Consider the following 25,484-nt stretch of genomic DNA (forward strand, 5'->3'; position numbering starts at 1 on the left):
ATTAAGATTTTACCTTTGACCTTAACCTCCACCATGGCATAGTCATCCTCAATTCCATGTTGTACATGACATCGGTATATCCCTGAGTCGTTACTTATCAGTTCTCTTAAGACTAATGTGGCGTCATAGGCTGAAGTAGAGTATTCAGGTAGAGAGGCTCGGGTTTTGTACACCTCACTGATCTTCACTTTATGGCCTCTGGCCACTAAGATTTCCACTTCTTTGCCATTGGAGAGAAAGGTCCACTTTACACGAGGTGTGGCCAAGACAGCTCGGCGCCCAACAGTCACGTCTTCTGGTTCTGAGTGGTATGTGATGTGGCATGGGATGGTGAGAGTACCAGACAGGACAGCTTTGGTGGTAGAATTTCCAATCCTTACTCTCAAGCTCTTGTAATCCTCTAGACAGGAAAAGAACATGGTATTAACTAAGGAAGGATGGCAATGTGTCATGCCAAACCACACTTGGCCACCTCAGTGCACATTATACCGCATAGAAAATTGAGACACCTCACTTTTCAGCAAAAATTTGGAAAATCTGGGTCACTGCTCACATTGCCTTTCTTCAGTTATAAAACCACCATTAAAGTAGACCTGACATCCTGACATAAAACCATACTTTCCCTTAAGACATCAAAGCAGAATATTCCGGAGCCTGACAGATTGTGTCTAAGAACATAATTTTTTTTTTAACCTATTAATTTTCTCTCAAAAGACTATTTTTTAACTCTTTCTTAACTATAGTTTTTAACTCTGCATTTAATTCCATCTAAAGCTGCATTCGCAAACTCATCATGTAGTAGGTGGTGTACGGTACATCAAACAAGGGTGGCCTCATGTCAATCATTAAAATGGGCTCCTCATTATGGTACTGGGTTTGGCTAATCATGTCAGATATGTGGTATTTTTTCAGCCTCAACACCCTATCTATTACTCTTGGGTTATTTGGCAACTTTTCTGAAAGATTCAGGAGAATCCCACCCAAAAAAGGTGACTTTACGGAATTCCAAAGTCAATATCAGCTTAGGTAGTTGTTATGTAGTCAGTATAAAATTATGATAATATTTGGATAGTGGAAAACTGAAAATGCATAAATCTACCCTTAAAAATATCTTTATAATAAATTATTAAAACCAACACCGTGAGTGAAGTTAATCTAACGTGCACAGGAGAGGAGAGCACTGACCCTGATGTATTTATTGCTCCTTCCTGTCCGCTACCTTACAGCGGGGGTCGGTGCCCTGGATATTGCTATGGCGCTCCCACTCACCGTCGACTCACCCTGCCTGTCCCCAGAATCCCTGGCAGAAAAAAGTGCCAGTGTCTACAAAACATGACTCAGTGATACATAAATCAAAATGACAGGTGGAGGGTGGATGTGGCAGGAGGACTACTTATCTCTCCTGACGTGTCAATCCATGCCTAAAGGTTCGACATGTTTTCCTCATATCAAGGGTTCCTCAGGAGGCCAGTATAGAGATGTCGTTGGGATGGTTATATCAACATGGATAAAAATTGGTCAGTAAATATGGCCCATATGGGCCCAGGTTTGAGCATCAGTATAGTCGGGGCCATTATACACGTGCACATGATCGGCACACGTCATCATATCGTGGGATCAAAATAGCAGCAGATCACATTTAAACCGTGCATGCGCTTTGGGCCATTATCGCCTCATACTACCAGAAGCTATCGTATCCTGCCTAACATACACGCTACAAGCATCTAGTGCATCAACAACACAAGGTAATAACGCTACTACATTGTGATATTCTGTGGGGGTGATTGTTTGGACCCAAACCTGGGCCCATATGGGCCATATCTACTGACCAATTTTCTATTGTGTTTGCCTATACAGGCACTGTCTCCTGCATCAGCCATTGTGCTAAATGGAGTACTAACACCAAGCCATTTTTTATCTATGTTGATATAACCATCATAACTACATCTCTATACCGGTCTCCTGAGGAACCCTTGATACGGGGGAAACGTATCGAGGTATTAGGCATGGATTGACAGATCAGGAGAGATAAGTAGTCATTCTGCCAGCTCCACCTGTCCACCTGCCATTTTGATTTATTTATGCATCACTGAGTCACAATTTGTAGACACTGGCACTTTTTTTCTGGCTGGGATTCTAGGGACAGACAGGGTGAGTCGACAGTGAGTGGGGGCACATATCGATATCCAGAGTGCTGACCCCGCTGTCAGGTAGCACACAGGAGAGAGCAATACACCAGGGTCAGTACTCTCCTCTCCTGTGCATGTTAGATTAGCTTCACTCACGGTGTTGGTTTAAATCATTTATAATAAAGATCGTTTATAAGGGTAGATTTATGCATTTTCATTTGTAGTTGTTATGTAGCATAGACTTCAGTCCTTGGATTTTAGAGTTGTGTGATCCTTCACAGCTGTAAAATACATTATTAGTGAAAACCATTGCGAAAATATCAAATGAGTCATTCTGGTCTACAGGAACTGAATTCTTCTTTTCTATCTTTCCATTAAGGCTATTGGAACACACTCCAGTAAATGTATTGCATGAATATTATTGAACTATCACAATGTCGGACCAAATTGGTTTTACCTCAGTAATATTACACATCTGCATCAACAGCAGCTTTTTTTTTAAAATATTTTCTCTAGTTGTTGCTACCATTGAAATTAATGGAAAACATGAATGAATTCATTTGCACAAGATGACACTGTACTCTAAAGTGAATTCCGCTGTAGCTTTGTCATCAAACCCTTGACAAAGCAATGGCGAAACAGCAGGGTCCTTGTTTGGTCTTTGTCTAATGGTGGTATTATTTGTTATATTTTTTGTGTGTTTGATCTGTTTTATAAAGGATACTAAATTTATGTCTACTGTTTCTGTATAGATTTGATAATTCATGGATGGGCATGGACATAATGTTTTAATTGTTTTAACCATAAGGTCTCCACTCCTATTAGATAAAATTTGGCCACAGCCAGCGATTTCTGCAGTATCGGCTGACCATCTATATGTATGGAGGCCTTCTACAATATGGCCTATTGGATTTCAATGACTGAATGTTTTTGCCTGGTGAAGAAATAAGCCACTGCCAGAGGAGTCTGGCAGTGGCTAAGCTGAACTTTCCTTTGGAGGAGTTGAAGACTTAGCCATCAGCTGATTAATTGCTCATACGTACTGTATTCAAGAGGGCGACTGACTGACCAAAGAACTCTCTATAGCCACAAAATGATTGATGATGGTTTAACCATTAAGCTTACATAAAAACCCCACATGGAAGTTTTAATAAATTTATACACAATTATTTTTCATGAAATCTATGGACATAACAGTATAGAGGACACCAAAATCATATTGAAGACTCGGGCTCAATGTATTGAAATGAGAGGAGACAAAACTTAACTTGTACCGCCTTCAGTGTTGGATGGTAAAGCTTGTGAGGTGAGAGCCAAGACGAAGAGAAGCAACAAGTTTAGCTTCATTTCAGCCTGTTGGAAAAAGAAATAACTCATTAGTGACCGTACATTATCCATGGCTCCATCGACATCAATATATTGAGTCATACATATATAGTAGTATGATATATATGATATGGTCATATCATGGTCGAAAGTGTTGGCACCTTTGAAATTGTTTAATAAAATTAAGTATTTCTCCTATAAAATTATTCCCATTACACATTTTGTCATACACGTATATTTCCTTTGTGAGTATTGGAACAACACAAATAAAAACAGAGTAAAAAAAGGCAACATGGACATAATTTCACACAAAACCCCCAAAGTGGGCCAGACAAAATTGTTGGCATCCTTCCAGAATTGTGGGTAAACGCATGTGTTTCAAGCATGTGATGCTCATTCAAACTCACCTGTGATGAGTAACAGGTGTGGGCAATATGAAAATCACACCTGAAACCAGATAAAAAGGAGATAAGTTGACTCAGCCTGTCTATGTGTACTACACAGAGAACAGAAGAGGAGAACTGTCTGAGGATTTGAGAGCCAAAATTGTTCACAAATATTAACAATCTCAAGGTTTCAAGTCCATCTCCAGAGATCTTGATGTTACTTTGTTCACGGTGCACAGCATGATCCAGACGTTTACACCCCATGGCACTGTAGCTAATCTCCCTGGATATTGATGGCGTGATAAATTGATGAAAGGTTGTAAAGCAGGAGAGTCCAGATGGCGAATAAGCCGCCCCAAACAAGTTTCAAAGAAATTCAAGCTATACTGCAGGCTGAGGATGTATCGGTGTCAGTGTGAACTATCTGTATAAAATGAACTGCTATGGCAAGAGACCCAAGAGGACCTCACTGCTGACAGAGACATAAAAAAGGACTGCAGTTTGCCAAAATGTACGTGAGTATGCCAAAATCCTCCTGTGAAAGTGTCTTGTGGACAGATGAGACCAAGATACAGATTTTTGGTAAAGCTCATCATTCTACTATTTACCGAATATCGAATGAGGCCTACAAAGAAAAGACAGGGCCTACAGTCAGATATGGTGGAGGTTCAGATATGTTTTGGGATTTTTTTGCTGCCTCTGGCACTGGGTGCCTTGACTGTGTGCAAGGCATTGTCAAATCTGAAGATTACCAAACGATATCAGGTTGCAATGTAGTGCTCAGTGTCAGAAATCTAGGTTTGCATCCTAGGTCATGGGTCTTCCAGCAGGACAATGACCCCAAACATACTTGAGGAAGCACGCAGAAATAGATGGAAACAAAGCACTAAATGTTACTGAACACCTGTGGAGAGATCTTAAAATTATAGTTGGGAGAAGACGTCTTCAAATATGAGAGATCGGGAGCAGTTTGCATAAGAAGAGTGGTCCAAAATTCCAGTTGAGAGGTGTAAGAAGTGACTGACTGCGGTTATTTATTCCAAAGGCGTACAGCCAAATATTAAATTGACAACAATTTTATCCAATCCATTTTGAGGGTTTTGTGTGAAATTATGTCCAAGTTGCCTTTTTTTCTCTGTTTTCTTGTGTTGTTCCAACACACACAAAGAAAATAAGCATGTGTATAACAAAACGTGTAATTGCAAAAAAATGTCTGTGATAAATTCATTGAGTAGGATATAATGGCTAGTCTTGCCATCTATGTTCCACAGTTCAAAGGTAACTACTTTCTTAAGGTAGCTACCAAGGTTCACAATGAATGAAGAATGGGTGGTTAGACAATCCAAACAATTTTTTGCGCCATGCAGAAAATGAGGGGTCTCGTCATTGAACTTCTACTGTAAGTATCTGAGATGGAATTGAAGATTGTCTGATGATCTCATATTCTGAGATACCAGTATGAGTAATATAATCCACGGATGATGTAATTTATTCCTGGCAAGGAGGGTAGCTGGAACAAAAGATAACTTTTGTCATCATGTTTGTTCTACATGGGGTCATTAATGGATCTTTTTTGCGATGACTGGAGTTTTCCGTCGTAGTTCCTTTCCTCCTATGGTCATCTAGTAGACATCATGAGAGGATACTGCAGCTCGAAGTAGCATTTCTTTACAAAAACAATTTTCTTCCCGGCATTCCCATAGCCTCCGTCTGTTTAAAGAATGGTCCAAGGGCAGGATGAATTGGCTGCCTCACAATAGTAAAATCCTTTGAATAGACCACCAATCCATAGACTGTTGATAATGGAGGAGGGTGAGGAGCCTCTTAGAATTCAGTTCACGGCAGCTACTATGTGAAGCTCGTTATGGCCAAAGTCCACCCAAATCACAATGAAGCTTTCTTAAAAGGAATGAATGGTGACAAAGACTATGTCGTTTTATGTACGCTGCACTTTTGTTTTACGGGCATCTCACACAACTTTAGCAGAATATTTCTGGTGTTAGTTATACATCCTGGAAACGTCATCGATATAGCCGATAATGTCAATCTGTAGTCAACATATTCAATGGTATGCTTCTAATATATAGAAAGAATTAAAATAATTTGGTTAATTCTATTAGGCATGAGTGAACTACTTTGGTGCAAATTGAGTTTTTGCAGAAATTGGCGATTTGCTAAACCTGGCGAATTCAAACAATTTGCAATTCCCTTCAGGCAAATACCTTAAAATGATCGTCAACATTTTACAAATTGCAAAAAATTGCATCAGCCAGCAAAGGTTCTTAGAACCGCAGGCGTGGCAGGGTGGGCTTTCCCATAATGCCTTACAGCTATCGGTATTGCACAGTCAGTCAGAGAGGACTATCATAGCCTGTATAAAAGCCAAGGTAGGGAGTGCAGCAGCCATATTGTGGTGCATCTAGATATTGTTATGACGTGACAGCTTAGACTAGGATATAGGGAAAGAAAACCATAAAACACTCAAACTATACAATTAAATACAATTAGTGAGGAAAACAGAAAATGGTTGTACATGTTTTTCAGGGCAGTTGGTGTCTTTGGAGTACTTTTAATTTGAATCAAATTCCTTGGAAAATTAGGCAAATCTGTCTCCCTTCCCAATCTGAAATATGCAGACACATATATATTTATATACATGCACACATACAAAATGGTATGGGTCCAGGAGGACGGGAATAATCGTTTGCGGTACTTTGGTATTAGTGTGTTGTAAACACCGAGGTTATATTATGTATATGGTCTAAAGAGTATGTAGCCATGGTGGTCACATTCGGTTTCAATGCCTATTTAGACCTGAAGGTTGCTAGGCTCAAAGTAAATGGCACATGGTGGTGGACTGAGGAACTTCAAGCAACCATACTGGGGACTAGTTGGGTAGTAAGGAAATAAAGCATAACGTATACGTGACTTGGAAGCTCACGATAGTTACAGGCGTGTCTATGATTCCTTTTTCTGGTACCTCTAAATAAATGCTAATATCACTTCACTTGGGCCAAAACACACAAGTCTCTGGCGTTGGATATCTCCCAAGTCAACAGAAGATACAATGTTAAATGACAGGAGCCGCCGCCATCACTAGATAATCATTAGTATTCGATCGGAGTAACTTCCCAGTCTTAGAAACCACAATGTAATTGAAAACATGAGCTGGCCGGACCATCCCCACCATAAAGAGGCCTTGCCAAATACTGGGTCCCCTTTGTTAGAGTGATTTTTCTTTTTTTCCAAGGCAACGTGGCAGGGGATGAAATAACCCTCATATCCTGCAAGGACATAATTCAGGAGCTCTCCAAAAGCTTCAACGTGGTTTCCTCTTTCCATCAGTGCCAAAAGCTGTTATGCACCTAGTTAACTGGTATTACTAAGAACATAATCTATTCAAGATGTCTGCCGTCTGGCAGTCACCGACCGCTGCACTTTTAGGGCTGTAAATCCTACAAAGTCTAAAATTAACTTCCCCTAAAATCCTGATATAATCCATAGAAAATATTGGGTCAATGAAAAATATTTCCACAGCAAAGATTTAATATCAGAGGCCATAGAAATTGTTCTACATGGTGATCAGTAACTCTGTCTAGGAAGAGCTGAAACAGTATAGGCGGAGATATGTGACTACGTGCAATTAGTCACTTGGTTTTTGTTCCATTCAAACAATTGCGCAAATATTGCATAAAGTACTGCAAAAAAGTCCAGTAAGGTCTGCAGGGGTATGTTGCAGCCAAACCGATGACTCTCTCAGACTCAGAGAGAGAAATGCTCATTTCGTCCTTAGTATATTCTCAGTAGGTAGAAGGAGATAGGCAGTGGTCATGTGAAGGTCTCACCTGGTGAGGCGGATTTTCTAAACTCAAGAGTAAGGTGAGTAGCACAGATCAGAGGCAACAGTGCAGCGGAGTGGGTTTTAACAGATGACATAAGGATCTGTGAGGACCAGGTTAGCAGTGTATGGAAGACACCAGACAAACAAACAGAGCAGGTAGCACGGATAAAGCAGAGGTAGGGATGCGGATGCACACAGGTCAGTAACTGTATAGGAAAATGGTATCTTCTGACAAGGACACAGATACAGTAATCAGAGAATTAAGTTTGGTAACCTCCAGCAATGCAATGGTTAAACACAGGAGTAAGAAAGAACTGCAGATTTGCATCTTCATCAGGGTAATGGTGAATGGCAGCAATATAACAGAGAAGTAAAGGCAGAGAAGTATATGCAATATGGAGAAAGGCTAGAAGAGCTGCATTGCCTTGATTGCAAAGCCCAGGTTTAAACTGCAAGAAGAACAGTTGGTAACTTGCTTGCTGAAAGGTAGGTGTGAAAAACATCTTGTACGTTGGAATAATCTTGGAAATAATGCAAGTTGTAGCATGGAAGTCCGGAATAGCAGAGGAGTACTGCAATTTAGCCAAGTGAAGTAGATGAAATAGCTTGGCCAACTGGAAGCAACTGTGCAATGGTTAAACATTTGAGTAACCAAGCAGTAAATGAGATCTGGCATCTTCCAGCAGGGCAATGGTAATAGCAGCGATGTAACAGAGAGGAAAATGCTGTCTGGTATCTTAAGTAGGACAATGGTGATAGCAGTAATATAACAGAGATGAATATGCAGAGAAGTACAGGCAATCTGGAGACAGGCTTGAAGAGGTGCAACACCTTGATTGCAGAGGTCAGGTGTAAACTGTACCAAGAATAGTTGCAAAGAGTTGGTAACTTGCTTCCTGAAAGGTCGGTGTGAACAATAGCAGAGAAGACAATAGAAACCTTTACTTCAGTCAACTGAAGTAGATTGAATCGCCTCATCAACCTGAGGAAATGGTTAAAATGCTACTTAATACTCAAGTAAAATATATCTTTGTACCGTGTTAGCCAGTAGAGATAAAAAAAATTGTTTAAAAGAACAGAGAGTCCTCAGTGGTTGATACCTTTTAATGGCTAACTGAAAAGATGGTAATAATTGCAAGCTTTCGAGACTACTCAGGTCTCTTCATCAGCCATGGTACCATGCCTGATGAAGAGACCTGAGTAGTCTCGAAAGCTTGCAATTATTACCATCTTTTCAGTTAGCCATTAAAAGGTATCAACCACTGAGGACTCTCTGTTCTTTTAAACAACTTAATACTCAAGCACCTAGCCTCTACCTGAGCCAATGTTAAAAGTTTAGGATAATGCCAGAGGATTTTATGTTGGTTACCTGAGAAACTTGGCATGTCCTACTACGAGTATAAAGGAATGCAGCCAAAGAAGATGAGAGGTCGGCCCAGCACTAGTGAGTAACAGGTCAAACAACTCTACCCTGGATTATACCTATTGTGATATCAGAGAATTGGGCATGTCGAAATCCAGCATGCCTGATCCTACCTTTGCCTTAAAGCTGATGTCAGAGTTTGGACATACCTATACACATTTGTTGGTCATCCACATTTCTGAACCAGAAAAGGATAGAAACATTTATGCTTGTTGGTGGAATTACCCTTGAAGGTAGTGTAGGGTTTTCAAATGTTGGTACCACCACTATGGGTCATTTGTGAGGAGCTTCGATTAGGCAGGGCATATACTGTACTTGGAGTCAAACCTCTATTCTCCAGGCTTTAAAACAATCATGAAGATTGAGAAATGTAATTAATCTTAGCATTGCCCAAATCAGATTGCCTGAAGGTGGTGGAGTCAATCTGAGCTAATTTCTCCATGTTGTCTGTGATCCACCTCAGCAGTAAGGACAAGCCAGGTCTCTGAGATGAGATCACAGATGAATGAGGAAACATGGCGGCGTTCCAGGAGAGCGCAGGCATCTTCTTGGCATCAGCTTGTGATGAATGAAACCAACAGTTCTTGACGCAGAGATAAAATCAGTTATTTCTAAAAGTGGAGGTGGCAAGATGATAGATGCATATGTGAGGAGGAGAGATGAAGTATAAGGGAGTGCACAGGGCTACAACTTTACACAGTCAAGTTATAGAATAATTAGATGGTCTAAATACAGATAAGGAATTGAGATAAAAATCATTTAAAGAAAATATCAATGCAACATTTAGGGTGAAGATTCAAAGGGACCCAATGCCTATGTATAAGAAAATAACTACTATAATACTGTCTCTTATGTACCATATGTACCAGAGTACAGCTACTATAATACTGCCCCCTATGTACAGGAATATAACTATTATAATACTGCTCTCTATGTACAAGAATATAACTACTATAATACTGCCCCTATGTACAAGAATATAACTACTATAATACTGCCCCCTATGTACAAGAATATAACTACTATAATACTGCTCCTACGTACAAGAATATAACTACTATAATACTGCCCCCTATGTACAAGACTATAACTACTATAATACTGCTCCTATGTACAAGAATATAACTACTATAATACTGCTCCTAGGTACAAGAATATAACTACTATAGTACTACCCATATATACAAGAATATAACTACTATAATACTGCCCCTATGTACAAGAATATAATTACTATAATACTACCCCTATGTACAAGAATATAACTACTATAATACTGCCCCCTATGTACAAGAATATAACTACTATAATCCTGCCCATATGTACAAGAATATAACTACTATAATACTGCTCCCTATGTAGAAGAATATAACTACTATAATACTGCCCCCTATGTACAAGAATATAACTACTATAATTCTGCCCATATGTACAAGAATATATCTACTATAATACTGCTCCCTATGTACAAGAATATAACTACTATAATACTGCTCCTATGTACAAGAATATAACTACTATAATACTGCCCCCTATGTACAAGAATATAGGTACTATAATACTGCCCCTATGTACAATAATATAGATACTATACTACCATAGTACTGTTCATATATAGAAGAATATAGCTGCTATAATACTGCCCCTATATGCAAGAATATAACACATGATAAAGCTTCATATCTACAACAATGTAACTACTGTTATATTGTGGACTCAGAATGAACAATACCATAATGTTCTTTATTGCTCTATTTAAATAATTGCACTATGTCTGCACTTGTCCTATGCCATGAGCATTGGATAGCTGTGTGACAAATTTTCTCTCTCAATTCAATAATAAAAACTCTCCAGGAAAAAGGGGAGACCTCCTAGATTCCCATTGGCGTTGGCAAGTCTACATGATGCTACCCAATCCTCCCATGACCTTCTAGAAAGTGAGTTTTGGGAAACATTGTCAGCTACCTCGGGGGTGTGGCAGGTGTAAGCGTGGGTTTGATCAAAGTGTAGCCATGGGCATGAATAGGGGTGTGGCAATCTGTGTACTCGGAAATGACAACTTTAAAAACCCGGGTAGTATAAATGAACTATATCTGCTTTTGGAAAAGCCACATGTAACCATAACTTATCAACTCTTTTAGAACGTTCTCCACAGGGCTCTCAGAAAAATATGGAAACCTTCCAGGTTTCTGGTGCAAGATCTCTGCATGCTCCATATCTAAAAACACATTTACTGGGAGAAGAAAATAACGGACATGACAATATAGGTGAACCCTAGAAACGTAGGCATGTTTCTGAAAATGTCCCTCCCCTGAGTACACCTTCTGTTACAGGACACGCCCCCACGGAGCTTCCATCAAGTTTTCGGCAAGAAGGTAAGAATGATCTATCCCCAGTTTTCTCAAATTTTCCCTACCCTGTAGAAATTCTTTTCTGTTCCTAATTTGTGTGTAATTAATCAGTTTCACCATGCTAGATATTTGCAAAAAGAACTTTCCAGAAATAAGAATAAGAAAGTCTTCAATAAGTCGAAAGAAACATAAGTAATTTGTGGATGATCCTCCAGGCCATGTATTTAATGGTGCAAGGACCACACAAGAGAGACCTATACCTGTATGACCCCTGCCCAGGAGATGGATACAGATGGAAATGACTGACTTCTGGCCCCAAAAGGAAGACTGCTGGAACCAGTGAATGAATTATAGCGAGGCCCAGAGGTTTTCATATCTCCACCTTCCACCCTTCGCTGATTCAGGATTTTCTTCTCGGCAGCCTTTAATAACAGATTAAACTCCAATAAAAACATGGGATGTGAAGTCAGCAAAGTAATTCACTCCGCCACCGCTTAATGGGGGAAAAGATGGAAATTTATAGCGTTCATTGAGGAAAGCGAGAGGCTGGTCTGTCACCACATAATGAGAAATTGGTCCAAGACCATCACGTGAGAACCGTATGGCCCCCTCCGTAATGAAGAACCATCACTGCTGATCCCAAAGTCACCGCAAAGAGAAGGTGTGCGGAAGTGTGCACTAGACCATAGCGATGAAAAGATTGAAGTGAGCGTCTGGAGGTGAAAATCGAAGGAGGACTAAAATAGAGCCCAGGTTATACCAGTATGACTTATATAGCTGTACATATATAATTCTATGGAAGAGATAATTATATACAGGAGATACCTAGGCTATACTGGCTGTACATATATAATTATATACAGGAGATACCCAGACTATACTGACTGTACATGTATAATTATATACAGGAGATGCCCAGGTTATACCAGCTGTACACATAGAATTATATATAGGAGATGCCCAGGTTATACCAGCTGTACATATATAATTATATACAGGAGATATCCAGGTTATACCGGCTGTATATATATAATTATATACAGGAGATGCCCAGGTTATACCAGCTGTACATATATAATTATATACAGGAGATGCCCAGGTTATACCAGCTGGCCCCGTAGAAGCAAGGTTACTTGCGAAACGGCTGCCGTCGTCCGACGTGGCACACCCTCATCCTCCCTCACTACCTGTACCCCTGATGTGATCGTGGAATAAAAAGAAAAATATTTTATTCGACCTTTTGGAGTGCGACCTTTCATCTCTTCATTGTGGATCTTGTATCGCCTTTGCTTTGGGACACGCACCCAGGTCTCCACCTGCCTGAAAGCACAGCTTTGTCAGCCATACAGGGATCAGCGGTGCCCGGTATCCTCCACTCAGCTTTACATATATAATTATATACAGGAGATGTCCAGGTTATACCGGCTGTACATATATAATTATATACAGGAGATGCCCAGGTTATACCAGCTGTACATATATAATTATATACAGGAGATGTCCAGGTTATACCAGCTGTACATATATAATTATATACAGGAGATGTCCAGGTTATACCGGCTGTACATATATAATTATATACAGGAGATGCCCAGGTTATACCAGCTGTACATATATAATTATATACAGGAGATGTCCAGGTTATACCGGCTGTACATATATAATTATATACAGGAGATGCCCAGGTTATACCAGCTGTACATATATAATTATATACAGGAGATGCCCAGGTTATACCAGCTGTACATATATAATTATATACAGGAGATGCCCAGGTTATACCAGCTGTACATATATAATTATATACAGGAGATGTCCAGGTTATACCGGCTGTACATATATAATTATATACAGGAGATGCCCAGGTTATACCAGCTGTACATATATAATTATATACAGGAGATGCCCAGGTTATACCAGCTGTACATATATAATTATATACAGGAGATGCCCAGGTTATACCGGCTGTATATATATAATTATATACAGGAGATGCCCAGGTTATACCAGCTATACATATATAATTATATACAGGAGATGCCCAGGTTATACCAGCTGTACATATATAATTATATACAGGAGACGCCCAGGTTATACCAGCTGTACATGTATAATTATATACAGGAGATGCCCAGGTTATACCAGCTGTACATATATAATTATATACAGGAGATGCCCAGGTTATACCAGCTGTACATATATAATTATATACAGGACATGCCCAGGTTATACCAGCTCTACATATATAATTATATACAGGAGATGCCCAGGTTATACCAGCAGCACATATATAATTATATATAGGAGATGCCCAGGTTATACCAGCTGCACATATATAATTATATACAGGAGATGCCCAGGTTATACCGGCTGTACATGTATAATTATATATGGGAGATGCCCAGGTTATACCAGCTGTACATAGATTATTACAGGAGAGGCCCAGGTTGTACCAGCTGTACATATATAATTATATACAGGAGATGTCCAGGTTATACTTGCTGTACATATATAATTATATACAGGAGATGCCCAGGTTATACCAGCTGCACATATATAATTATATACAGGAGATGCCCGGGTTATACCAGCTGTACATATATAATTATATACAGGAGATGCCCAGGTTATACCAGATGTACATATATAATTATATATGGGAGATACCCAGGTTATATCAGCTGCACATATATAATTATATACAGGAGATGCCCAGGTTATACCAGCTGCACATATATAATTATATACAGGAGATGCCCAGGTTATACCAGCTGTACATGTATATAATTATATATACAGTTAGGTCCAGAAATATTTGGACAGTGACACAATTTTCGCGAGTTGGGCTCTGCATGCCACCACATTGGATTTGAAATGAAACCTCTACAACAGAATTCAAGTGCAGATTGTAACGTTTAATTTGAAGGTTTGAACAAAAATATCTGATAGAAATTGTAGGAATTGTCACATTTCTTTACAAACACTCCACATTTTAGGAGGTCAAAAGTAATTGGACAAATAAACCAAACCCAAACAAAATATTTTTATTTTCAATATTTTGTTGCGAATCCTTTGGAGGCAATCACTGCCTTAAGTCTGGAACCCATGGACATCACCAAACGCTGGGTTTCCTCCTTCTTAATGCTTTGCCAGGCCTTTACAGCCGCAGCCTTCAGGTCTTGCTTGTTTGTGGGTCTTTCCGTCTTAAGTCTGTATTTGAGCAAGTGAAATGCATGCTCAATTGGGTTAAGATCTGGTGATTGACTTGGCCATTGCAGAATGTTCCACTTTTTTGCACTCATGAACTCCTGGGTAGCTTTGGCTGTATGCTTGGGGTCATTGTCCATCTGTACTATGAAGCGCCGTCTGATCAACTTTGCGGCATTTGGCTGAATGTGGGCTGAAAGTATATCCCGGTACACTTCAGAATTCATCCGGCTACTCTTGTCTGCTGTTATGTCATCAATAAACACAAGTGACCCAGTGCCATTGAAAGCCATGCATGCCCATGCCATCATGTTGCCTCCACCATGCTTTACAGAGGATGTGGTGTGCCTTGGATCATGTGCCGTTCCCTTTCTTCTCCAAACTTTTTTCTTCCCATCATTCTGGTACAGGTTGATCTTTGTCTCATCTGTCCATAGAATACTTTTCCAGAACTGAGCTGGCTTCATGAGGTGCTTTTCAGCAAATGTAACTCTGGCCTGTCTATTTTTGGAATTGATGAATGGTTTGCATCTAGATGTGAACCCTTTGTATTTACTTTCATGGAGTCTTCTCTTTACTGTTGACTTAGAGACAGATACAACTACTTCACTGAGAGTGTTCTGGACTTCAGTGGATGTTGTGAACGGGTTCTTCTTCACCAAAGAAAGTATGCGGCGATCATCCACCACTGTTGTCATCCGTGGACGCCCAGGCCTTTTTGAGTTCCCAAGCTCACCAGTCAATTCCTTTTTTCTCACAATGTACCCGACTGTTGATTTTGCTACTCCAAGCATGTCTGCTATCTCTCTGATGGATTTTTTCTTTTTTTTCAGCCTCAGGATGTTCTGCTTCACCTCAATTGAGAGTTCCTTAGACCGCATGTTGTCTGGTCACAGCAACAGCTTCCAAATTCAAAACCACACACCTGTAATCAACCCCAGACCTTTTAACTACTTCATTGATTACAGGTTAACGAGGGAGACGCCTTCAGAGTTAATTGCAGCCCTTAGAGTCCCTTGTCCAATTACTTTTGGTCCCTTGAAAAAGAGGAGGCTATGCATTACAGAGCTATGATTCCTAAACCCTTTCTCCGATTTGGATGTGAAAACTCTCATATTGCAGCTGGGAGTGTGCACTTTCAGCCCATATTATATATATAATTGTATTTCTGAACATGTTTTTGTAAACAGCTAAAATAACAAAACTTGTGCACTGTCCTAATATTTCTGGACCCGACTGTAGAAGATGCCCAGGTTATACCAGCTGTACATATATAATTATATACAGGAGATGTCCAGGTTATACCAGCTGTACATAGATCATTATATACAGGAATGCCCAGGTTATACCAGCTGTACATGTATATAATAATATATAGGAGATGCCCAGGTTATACCAGCTGTACATATATAATTATATTCAGGAGATGCCCAGGTTATACCAGCTGTACATATATAATTATATATGGGAGATGCCCAGGTTATACCAGCTGTACATATATAATTATATATGGGAGATGCCCAGGTTATACCAGCTGTACATATATCATTATATACAGGAGATGCCCAGGTTATACCAGCTGTACATATATAATTATATATGGGAGATGCCCAGGTTATACCAGCTGTACATATATAATTATATACAGGCGAAGCCCAGGTTATACCAGCTGTACATAGATCATTATATACAGGAGATGCCCAGGTTATACCAGCTGTACATGTATATAATTATATATAGGAGATGCCCAGGTTATACCAGCTGTACATATATAATTATATACAGGAGATATCCAGGTTATACCAGCTGTACGTATATAATTATATACAGGAGATGCCCAGGTTATACCAGCTGTACATATATAATTATATAAAGGAGATGCCCAGGTTGTACCAGCTGTACATATATAATTAAATATGGGAGATGCCCTGGTTATACCAGCTGTATATGTATAATTATATACAGGAGATGCCCAGGTTATACCAGCTGTACATAGATCATTATATACAGGAGATGCCCAGGTTATACCAGCTGTACATATATAAATATATACAGGAGATATCCAGGTTATACCGGCTGTACATATGTAATTATATACAGGAGATACCCAGGTTATACCAGCTGTACATGTATATAATTATATACAGGAGATGCCCAGGTTATACCAGCTATACATATATAATTATATACAGGAGATGCCCAGGTTATACCAGCTGTACATATATAATTATATACAGGAGATGCCCAGGTTATACCAGCTGTACATATATAATTATATACAGGAGATGCCCAGGTTATACCAGCTGTACATATATAATTATATACAGGAGATGCCCAGGTTATACCAGCTGTACATATATAATTATATACAGGCGATGCCCAGGTTATACCAGCTGTACATAGATCATTATATACAGGAGATGCCCAGGTTATACCAGCTGTACATGTATATAATTATATATAGGAGATGCCCAGGTTATACCAGCTGTACATATATAATTATATACAGGAAATGCCCAGGTTATACCAGCTGTACATATATAATTATATACAGGAGATGCCCAGGTTATACCAGCTGTACATATATAATTATATACAGGAGATGCCCAGGTTATACCAGCTGTACATATATAATTATATATGGGAGATGCCCAGATTATACCAGCTGTACATATATAATTATATACAGGAGATGCCCAGGTTATACCAGCTGTACATATATAATTATATACAGGAGATGCCCAGGTTATACCAGCTGTACATATATAATTATATATGGGAGATGCCCAGGTTATACCAGCTGTACATATATAATTATATACAGGAGATGCCCAGGTTATACCAGCTGTACATATATAATTATATACAGGAGATGCCCAGGTTATACCAGCTGTACATATATAATTATATACAGGCGATGCCCAGGTTATACCAGCTGTACATATATAATTATATACAGGAGATGCCCAGGTTATACCAGCTGTACATATATAATTATATACAGGCGATGCCCAGGTTATACCAGCTGTACATAGATCATTATATACAGGAGATGCCCAGGTTATACCAGCTGTACATGTATATAATTATATATAGGAGATGCCCAGGTTATACCAGCTGTACATATATAATTATATACAGGAGATATCCAGGTTATACCAGCTGTACGTATATAATTATATACAGGAGATGTCCAGGTTGTACCAGCTGTACATATATAATTATATATGGGAGATGCCCAGGTTATACCAGCTGTACATATATAATTATATACAGGAGATGCCCAGGTTATACCAGCTGTACATAGATCATTATATACAGGAGATGCCCAGGTTATACCAGCTGTACATATATAATTATATACAGGAGATATCCAGGTTATACCGGCTGTACATATGTAATTATATACAGGAGATACCCAGGTTATACCAGCTGTACATATATAATTATATAGAGAAGATACCCAGGTTATACCGGCTGTACATATATAATTATATACAGGAGATGCCCAGGTTATAGCGGCTGTACATATATAATTATATACAGGAGATGCCCAGGTTATACCAGCTATACATATATAATTATATACAGAAGATACCCAGGTTATACCGGCTGTACATATATAATTATATACAGGAGATACCCAGGTTATACCAGCTGTACATATATAATTATATACAGGAGATGCCCAGGTTATACCAGCTGTACATATATAATTATATACAGGAGATGCCCAGGTTATACCAGCTGTACATATATAATTATATACAGAAGATGTCCAGGTTATAGCAGCTGTACATATATAATTATATATGGGAGATACCCAGGTTGTACCAGCTGTACATATATAAATATATATGGGAGATACCCAGGTTATACCAGCTGTACATATATAATTATATACAGGAGATGCCCAGGTTATACCAGCTTTACATAAATAATTATATACAGAAGATGTCCAGGTTATAGCAGCTGTACATATATAATTATATATGGGAGATACCCAGGTTGTACCAGCTGTACATATATAAATATATATGGGAGATACCCAGGTTGTACCAGCATGTGTCCTATATAAAATGTGTTTTTATCAGTCAGATTACACTATATTAGTTTCTTCTTTGTGTGGGATAATCTTGGATGTCATCCTTTATCTCCTCAGACGTCTTTTTGAAGTTTTCTATGAAACTTCCTCCATAATGACGCTTTTTCAGCTTGGAGCAGCTGTCACGTCAGGATCAAACTGTTCCTTTTCTCTGAATTTTCCCACTCACAAGCTGTAGCCGGTCTCTATTCCGGAAGGACAAGGATCTATATCCATAGAAACTAAGCATAAGGTATTGTACGTGCGCCAAGTACTATTGAAATGTGCGACTAAAGTGACCCAATTTTTTCCCTAAAATAAAAATTTACCAGGAACTCCATCTGATAAATACATATGTACATTGGCCACTTTTGACGCTGACTTTCCTTAGTTGTCACCAATTACTCTGCCTGTGACAAACATTCTCACCTTCTATCCATGAACCATGGCTAGGCAATTAAGCAAATTATATTAACACTAATTTACCATTTAGGCACCTCCCACGAGCACACACTAATGATCTCGCCCCTGAGGAGCATAGTGATGCTTTTACTTATCTGGAGCATAGAAAAGGCTACTCAGGAGTTGTTTTGACCTCTCCCAATAGGAGAGACGTCTAATACCTTTCTTTAGCTCATTGGTTTTTTTTTGCAGAGGACATATATGGCCCCCAAAGAAATGGGAACAGATAGGAGAAGGCCCTTTTCTGTCCCGCATGACTGTGCCCAGTTCACAAGATTCATAAAGCTATGTCTTGGGGGAGTTTGGTGGAAGAACATGACCGGTTGAACAGAATCTTGATCTTAGCCCAATCTAACTCCTTTTAGAAGAACTGAAATGGAGATTATGAGCCAGGAATCATGTCTTGTACTGACAGCTTTACCAGATATATCATTGTCAACTGAATCATCCTTAGAGACAACCTGTAGGCCAAAATCATAGCCAAGTATCGAGAACATGGGGCACTACTGCTCTCTATTCTCGCTCTCATCTTTAACTTCCGGGCCCCTTCATCTATCTCCATCTCATTAGTAGCAGGGATCACCCCCATCGCAATAATGTTCTTGGCCTCCAACAATGAAACTTGAAGAAGAGAAATAATTTGTATACTTTGTGGTACTACTATATGGCACTAAAGTAAAATGACCTCTAATATGCTTTGTGGTACTACTATATGGCATCAATGTAAAAATCAACTCTAATATGCTCTGTGGTACTACTATATAGCATCAATGTAAAAATCACCTCTAATATGCACTGTGGTACTACTATATGGCATCAATGTAAAAATCACCTCTAATATGCTCTGTGGTACTACTATATAGCATCAATGTAAAAATGACCTCTAATATGCACTGTGGTAATACTATATGGCACTAATGTAAAATCATCTCTAAAATGCTCTGTGGTACTACTATACAGCACCAATGTAAAATCACCTCTAATATGCTCTGTGGTACTACTTTACGACACTAGTGTAAAATCACCTCTAAAATGCTCTGTGGTACTACTATACGGCACTAATGTAAAATCATCTCTAAAATGCTCTGTGGTACTACTATATGGCAGTAATGTAAAATCATCTCTAATATGCTCTGTGGTACTACTATATGGCACTAATGTAAAAATCACCTCTAATATGCTTTGTGGTACTACTATATTGCACTAATGTAAAATCATCTCTAAAATGCTCTGTGGTACTACTATATGGCACTAATTTAAAAATAACCTCTAATATGCTTTGTGGTACTACTATATGGCACTAATGTAAAATCATCTCTAATATGCTTTGTGGTACTACTATATGGCACTAATGTAAAATCATCTCTAAAATGCTCCGTGGTACTACTATATGGTACTAACATGAATTCGCCTCCAATATGCTCTGTGGTACTACTATATGGCATTAATGTAAAATTACCCCTAATATAAACACATATTAAGCATGCTACATGCCATATTCTACTTGACCCTGGGTTTCGCCTGTCAGCTTCTTCCTGGGCTTACAAACTCCGTGTCGGGTAGAAGCTGGCGAAACATGTTGGATATATTTTTTGTGCCCTAATTCATTTATTCTTGTATTTTTGAAAGTATACTTATGACTGTACTGTTGGTGATAATCTGTTGTGAGACTATAAATACCTGGAGGACTGATAGTCGCTATGTACTACTAAGACATTTTTAGAACTCACTTATGCAAATTTTAAAATGTGGCACTGTTTTTGGGCCGTTCGTGTATTAGCATGACTATTGGGCCTTACTTTTTTTGCACTAACATAGAGCACCATAAAGTCTCTCCGATTTTGGAATTTACAATGGGTACTGCTGTTTTCCCTTATAGTATATTTCCAGCTGTACTCTGTATGTGCAGTATAGTAGTACCCTGATGTAATGCTATATGGGCACTGGTATGTGAAAATAACATAGATACAAAAGTCTGGTGCTCGAACCTGTCCTAAAAAATATAATACAAATCTGTGAACCTCCATCATACATTCCTGTCTGTACAGAGATGGAGGGTCAGTGAGGCTGAAAGTGTCACGTCGGAGTACCCCTTGTACACAATCCATGCTTATAGCCCTATGGTTTCTGGTCTTCACTGAATTTCTATAGAATTGTTATCTAGTAGCCAGTCCTGGTGGTTTAATTAGGTCATAGTATCCCTGGTGGTCCAGTGGTCTAATAATATGCCCTCTATTATTGGGTGCCCCTAGATCTTATCCCACCCCTGCTTGTGGCACAGTGGATTCTATCCTTTCTTGATAACAATGTAGTCATTTAGATTGATCTAGTAGCCAGTCCTGGTGGTCCACCTTGTTGTTATTATCCCAGGTGGTCTAGTGGTCAAATAAAATTGTTCCATTTTATTGTTTGTGATTCTTAAAATCTAATATATAAAGCTGAATTTGTGTGTGTGTGTGTGTGTATAGTGTGTGTGTGTGTGTGTGTATAGTGTGTGTATAGTGTGTGTGTATGTGTGTGTGTGTGTGTGCGTGTGTGTGTGTGTGTGCGCGTGTGTCCGGGATTGGCATCCGCACCGTCGCAGCTACATCCACAAAATTTTGCACACTCACACGTCTGGACCCCGAGAGCGTCATAAGCTATGTTGTGAGGCGAAATTTTAACCCTGCGCATTCCAATTTACCAATCAATTTTTCCCCTATCTATATAATTGGGAAATGGTGACACGAAAGTGTATCCGCACCGTCGCATTTACAATCACGAAATTTTGCACAGACACCTTATGTGACCCAGGGAACGTCGTAGACTATGCTTTGACAGGAAAATTGAACCCCGCGCTTTAGTTACACTCGAAACAACATGCCTCCATTAAGGTAAATGGAGCCTGGAACTAAAGGTTATTAGTAGGAGCTGTGATTGGTTGCTATAGGAACGAAAGACATTCATAGTATAAGAAGCTTATATGTTATTATTATTATTATTATTATTTATTATTATAGCGCCATCAATTCCATGGCGCTTTACATGTGAAAGGGGTATACATAATAGGGACAAGTACAATGATCATAAACAGTACAAGACACAGACAGGTACAGGAGGAGAGAGGTAATAAGATGTCGGTGGGGAGACGGATAGAGAGAGACAGACAGAGACAGACAGAGACAGACAGGGAAAGAGACAGACAGGGAAAGAGACAGACAGAGACAGACGGTGAAAGAGACAGACAGAGACAAACGGGGAAAGAGACAGACCGGGAAAGAGACAGACCGGGAGACAGACAGACATGCAGACAGAGACAGGCAGACAGGTAAGGAGGAGACAGCCAGAGAGACAGACAAAGATAGATGGGGAAAGACACAGACCTTGATAGAGACAGACAGGGAAAGAAACAGAGAGATAGAGACAGACAGGGAAAGAAACAGAGAGATAGAGACAGACAGGGAAAGAACCAGAGAGATAGAGACAGACAGGGAAAGAAACAGAGAGATAGAGACAGACAGGGAAAGAAACAGAGAGATACAGACAGACAAAAAAAGTGACAGACAGAGACAGACCTGGAAAGAGACAGACCTGGAAAGAGACAGACCTGGAAAGAGATAGACCTGGAAAGAGACAGACCTGGAAAGAGACAGACGGAGCACATTACTTGGCCAATTTAGTTAAATCTGTGTGGAATATCTGTGGTGTTGAAATATATGATGTGAAATGCTTCTATTAGCTTAGTTTTTGTCTTTTAATAATTACATTCCTATCTATTTGTTTTGTGGGTTTTGTGTGCAGAATACATTTTTGTTAATACATTATATTATGTTAACTACAGTTATTAGCCCGGGCGAAGCCGGATAGTACAGCTAGTATTGATATAAATACATTAATAAGATCTCTTGTGATGTCATGTGCAATAATTATTTATGACAATGTATCATCCTGGTGGTCCCGTGGATAATGGTGACATTACTGTATGTCTAGGGGATGTTAAATAACATCCTTAGTGGTAATAATAATCACTTTAATATAATTAATGTTTAGTAATTGCTAGTGTTGGAATTGATGGTAATATCCCTGCTGGTCTAGGGGGAAGTATTCTCCCTGGTGTCCAGTGGTCAGGATTTTTTTTCAGGATATAAAATTAGGAATTTTGATGTGTACAATTAATCAGTACATAATTTTAAGACAAAAGGGAACTGCAATTTTTTTTATTCTCTCCGTCTATCATACTGACGCCCTTGGCTTCGGGCAACGAGACATAAAGAGGCGAAGAGGAAATATAATTTATCATGTTAATTAATTGAATTGCTGTAACCCGATTCCCTGTGCTGCGCTGGTTCTGGCCTCGGCTCAGGACCATGAATATATATTTGTTGTGACTTATGAGATTGAAACATTTCATGAATTATTAATCAAAGCCCAACAATCAGATGGCAGCACCTCGGGGAAATGGGAGTGTGTGGGCTACACGCAGCTATTGTCTATTATCTGCTTAACCCCTTCACCCGCAGGCAATTTTCTGTTTTTGTTTTTCCTCCCCTTCTTCCAAGCCATGTTTTTTTTTTCCATTACGCAGTTAACCGATCAGAATAATTTATTAAATATTTTGATAAATCGGACATTTCTGACAACAAGCGCTGCACAATTCAGTGGACCTATGCAGGGAAAGATGCAGGCTCAGTGCGTGAGCCCGCATCACAGTCAGGAACCAGACCTGTGACGTAGCGGTACGTCTATGGTCGGAAAGCGTTTTAAAATCATCTCTAACGTACCCTTTGGCACTGTTATTTGGGCACAGGATTGCAAAGTCACCTATAATATTTACTGTTGCACTACTATGTAGCACTACTACTACTATATACTGTGGCACTAATGTAAAATCATCTCTAATATTCCCTAAGGCACTACTAGATGACACTAATGTAAAATCACCTCTAATGTACTCCGAGATACTACTATATGGTACTTATGTATAATCACCTCTAATATTCTCTATGGCACTACTAGATGACACTAATGTAAAATCACCACTAATATTTCCTAACGCACTACTATATGGCACTAATGTAAAATTATTTCTAATATTCCCTATGGCACTACTGTATGACACTAATATAAAATCACCTCTAATATGCTCTATGGTACTACTACATGGCACTAATGTATAATCACCTCTTATATTCCCTAAGGCACTACTATATGGCACTAATGTAAAATTACCTATAATATGCCATATGGCACTACTATATAGCACTAATGTAAAATCACCTCTAATGTACTCTGTGGCACTACTATATGGCACTACTTTAAGGTCACCTCTAATATTCCCTATGGCACTACTATATGGCATTAATGTAAAATCACCCCTAATATTCTCTAAGGCACTAACTACTATATGGCACTAATGTAAAATCACCTCTAATATACCCCAAGGGACTCCTATATGACACTAATGTAAAATTACTTATAATATGCCCTATGGCACTGCTATATAGCACTAGTGTTAATTCATGACTTAGCCACTGCTCTATATGCTGTATATACATATATATATATATATATATATATATATATATGTATATATATATATATATATATATATATACAGTATATATTTATTTATTCATTTATATAGCGCTGTTAATTCCACAGCGCTTTACATACAATGGCAACACTGTCCCCATTGGGGCTCACAATCTAGAGTCTGGGCACTATAAAGTCTCTCCTGTCTTGGACTATACTATAGATACTGCCATTAGGTCTTATAGTATATTTCCAGTTGTGCTTTGTATGTGCACAACAGCAGTACCCACAGTCAGTACAATGTGCGCACTGACACTGCTATAGTCATCTAGTATATGTATGACGTACTTAGAAAAGTCTGGTGCTCATTTTGAAACGTTCTCAAAAATATAACACAGATTTGTGAACATCCATCCCACATTCCTGCCTGCGCAGAGATGAGATAGCGAAGCTGAAAAAGTGTCACGTTGGAGTACCCCTTGTACACAATCCATGCTTGTAGCCCAATGGTTTCTGGTCCTCCCTGAATTTCTTTAGAATTGTTATCTAGTAGCCAGTCCTGGTGGCCCAATTAGTATCCCTGGTGGTCCAGTGGTATAATAGTATGCCCTCTGTTATTGAGGGTTATTAAAATATTCATACTAATGGTATTAATAATATTTATTGGGTGCCAGGCGTAATAATTCTAATAATAATACATCCTGGTGGTCTAGGGGTTAAAAGTGACATTACTGTATATCTATTCAAAACGGAGTAGAGAAGGG

General features: G+C 39.0%; 1 protein-coding gene across 4 annotated transcripts in view; it reads right to left on the reverse strand.

Annotated features, from left to right (window-relative positions):
- The window catches only part of BCAN (brevican), a 51,157-nt gene that overhangs the window by 23,353 nt on the left and 2,320 nt on the right, over positions 1–25,484 (reverse strand). For all 4 annotated transcript variants that reach the window (XM_075330538.1, XM_075330539.1, XM_075330537.1 and 1 more), the window contains exons 2-3: positions 3,398–3,482; positions 14–400 (exon numbers count right to left, since the gene is read on the reverse strand). In XM_075330538.1, coding sequence (XP_075186653.1) covers positions 14–400; positions 3,398–3,476 — 466 coding nt within the window. In that variant the 5' untranslated portion in view covers positions 3,477–3,482. The remainder of the gene's footprint in view (positions 1–13; positions 401–3,397; positions 3,483–25,484) is intronic.

Source organism: Anomaloglossus baeobatrachus, chromosome 12 (genome assembly GCF_048569485.1).
Source record: "Anomaloglossus baeobatrachus isolate aAnoBae1 chromosome 12, aAnoBae1.hap1, whole genome shotgun sequence".
NCBI classification, from domain to species: Eukaryota; Metazoa; Chordata; class Amphibia; order Anura; family Aromobatidae; genus Anomaloglossus; species Anomaloglossus baeobatrachus.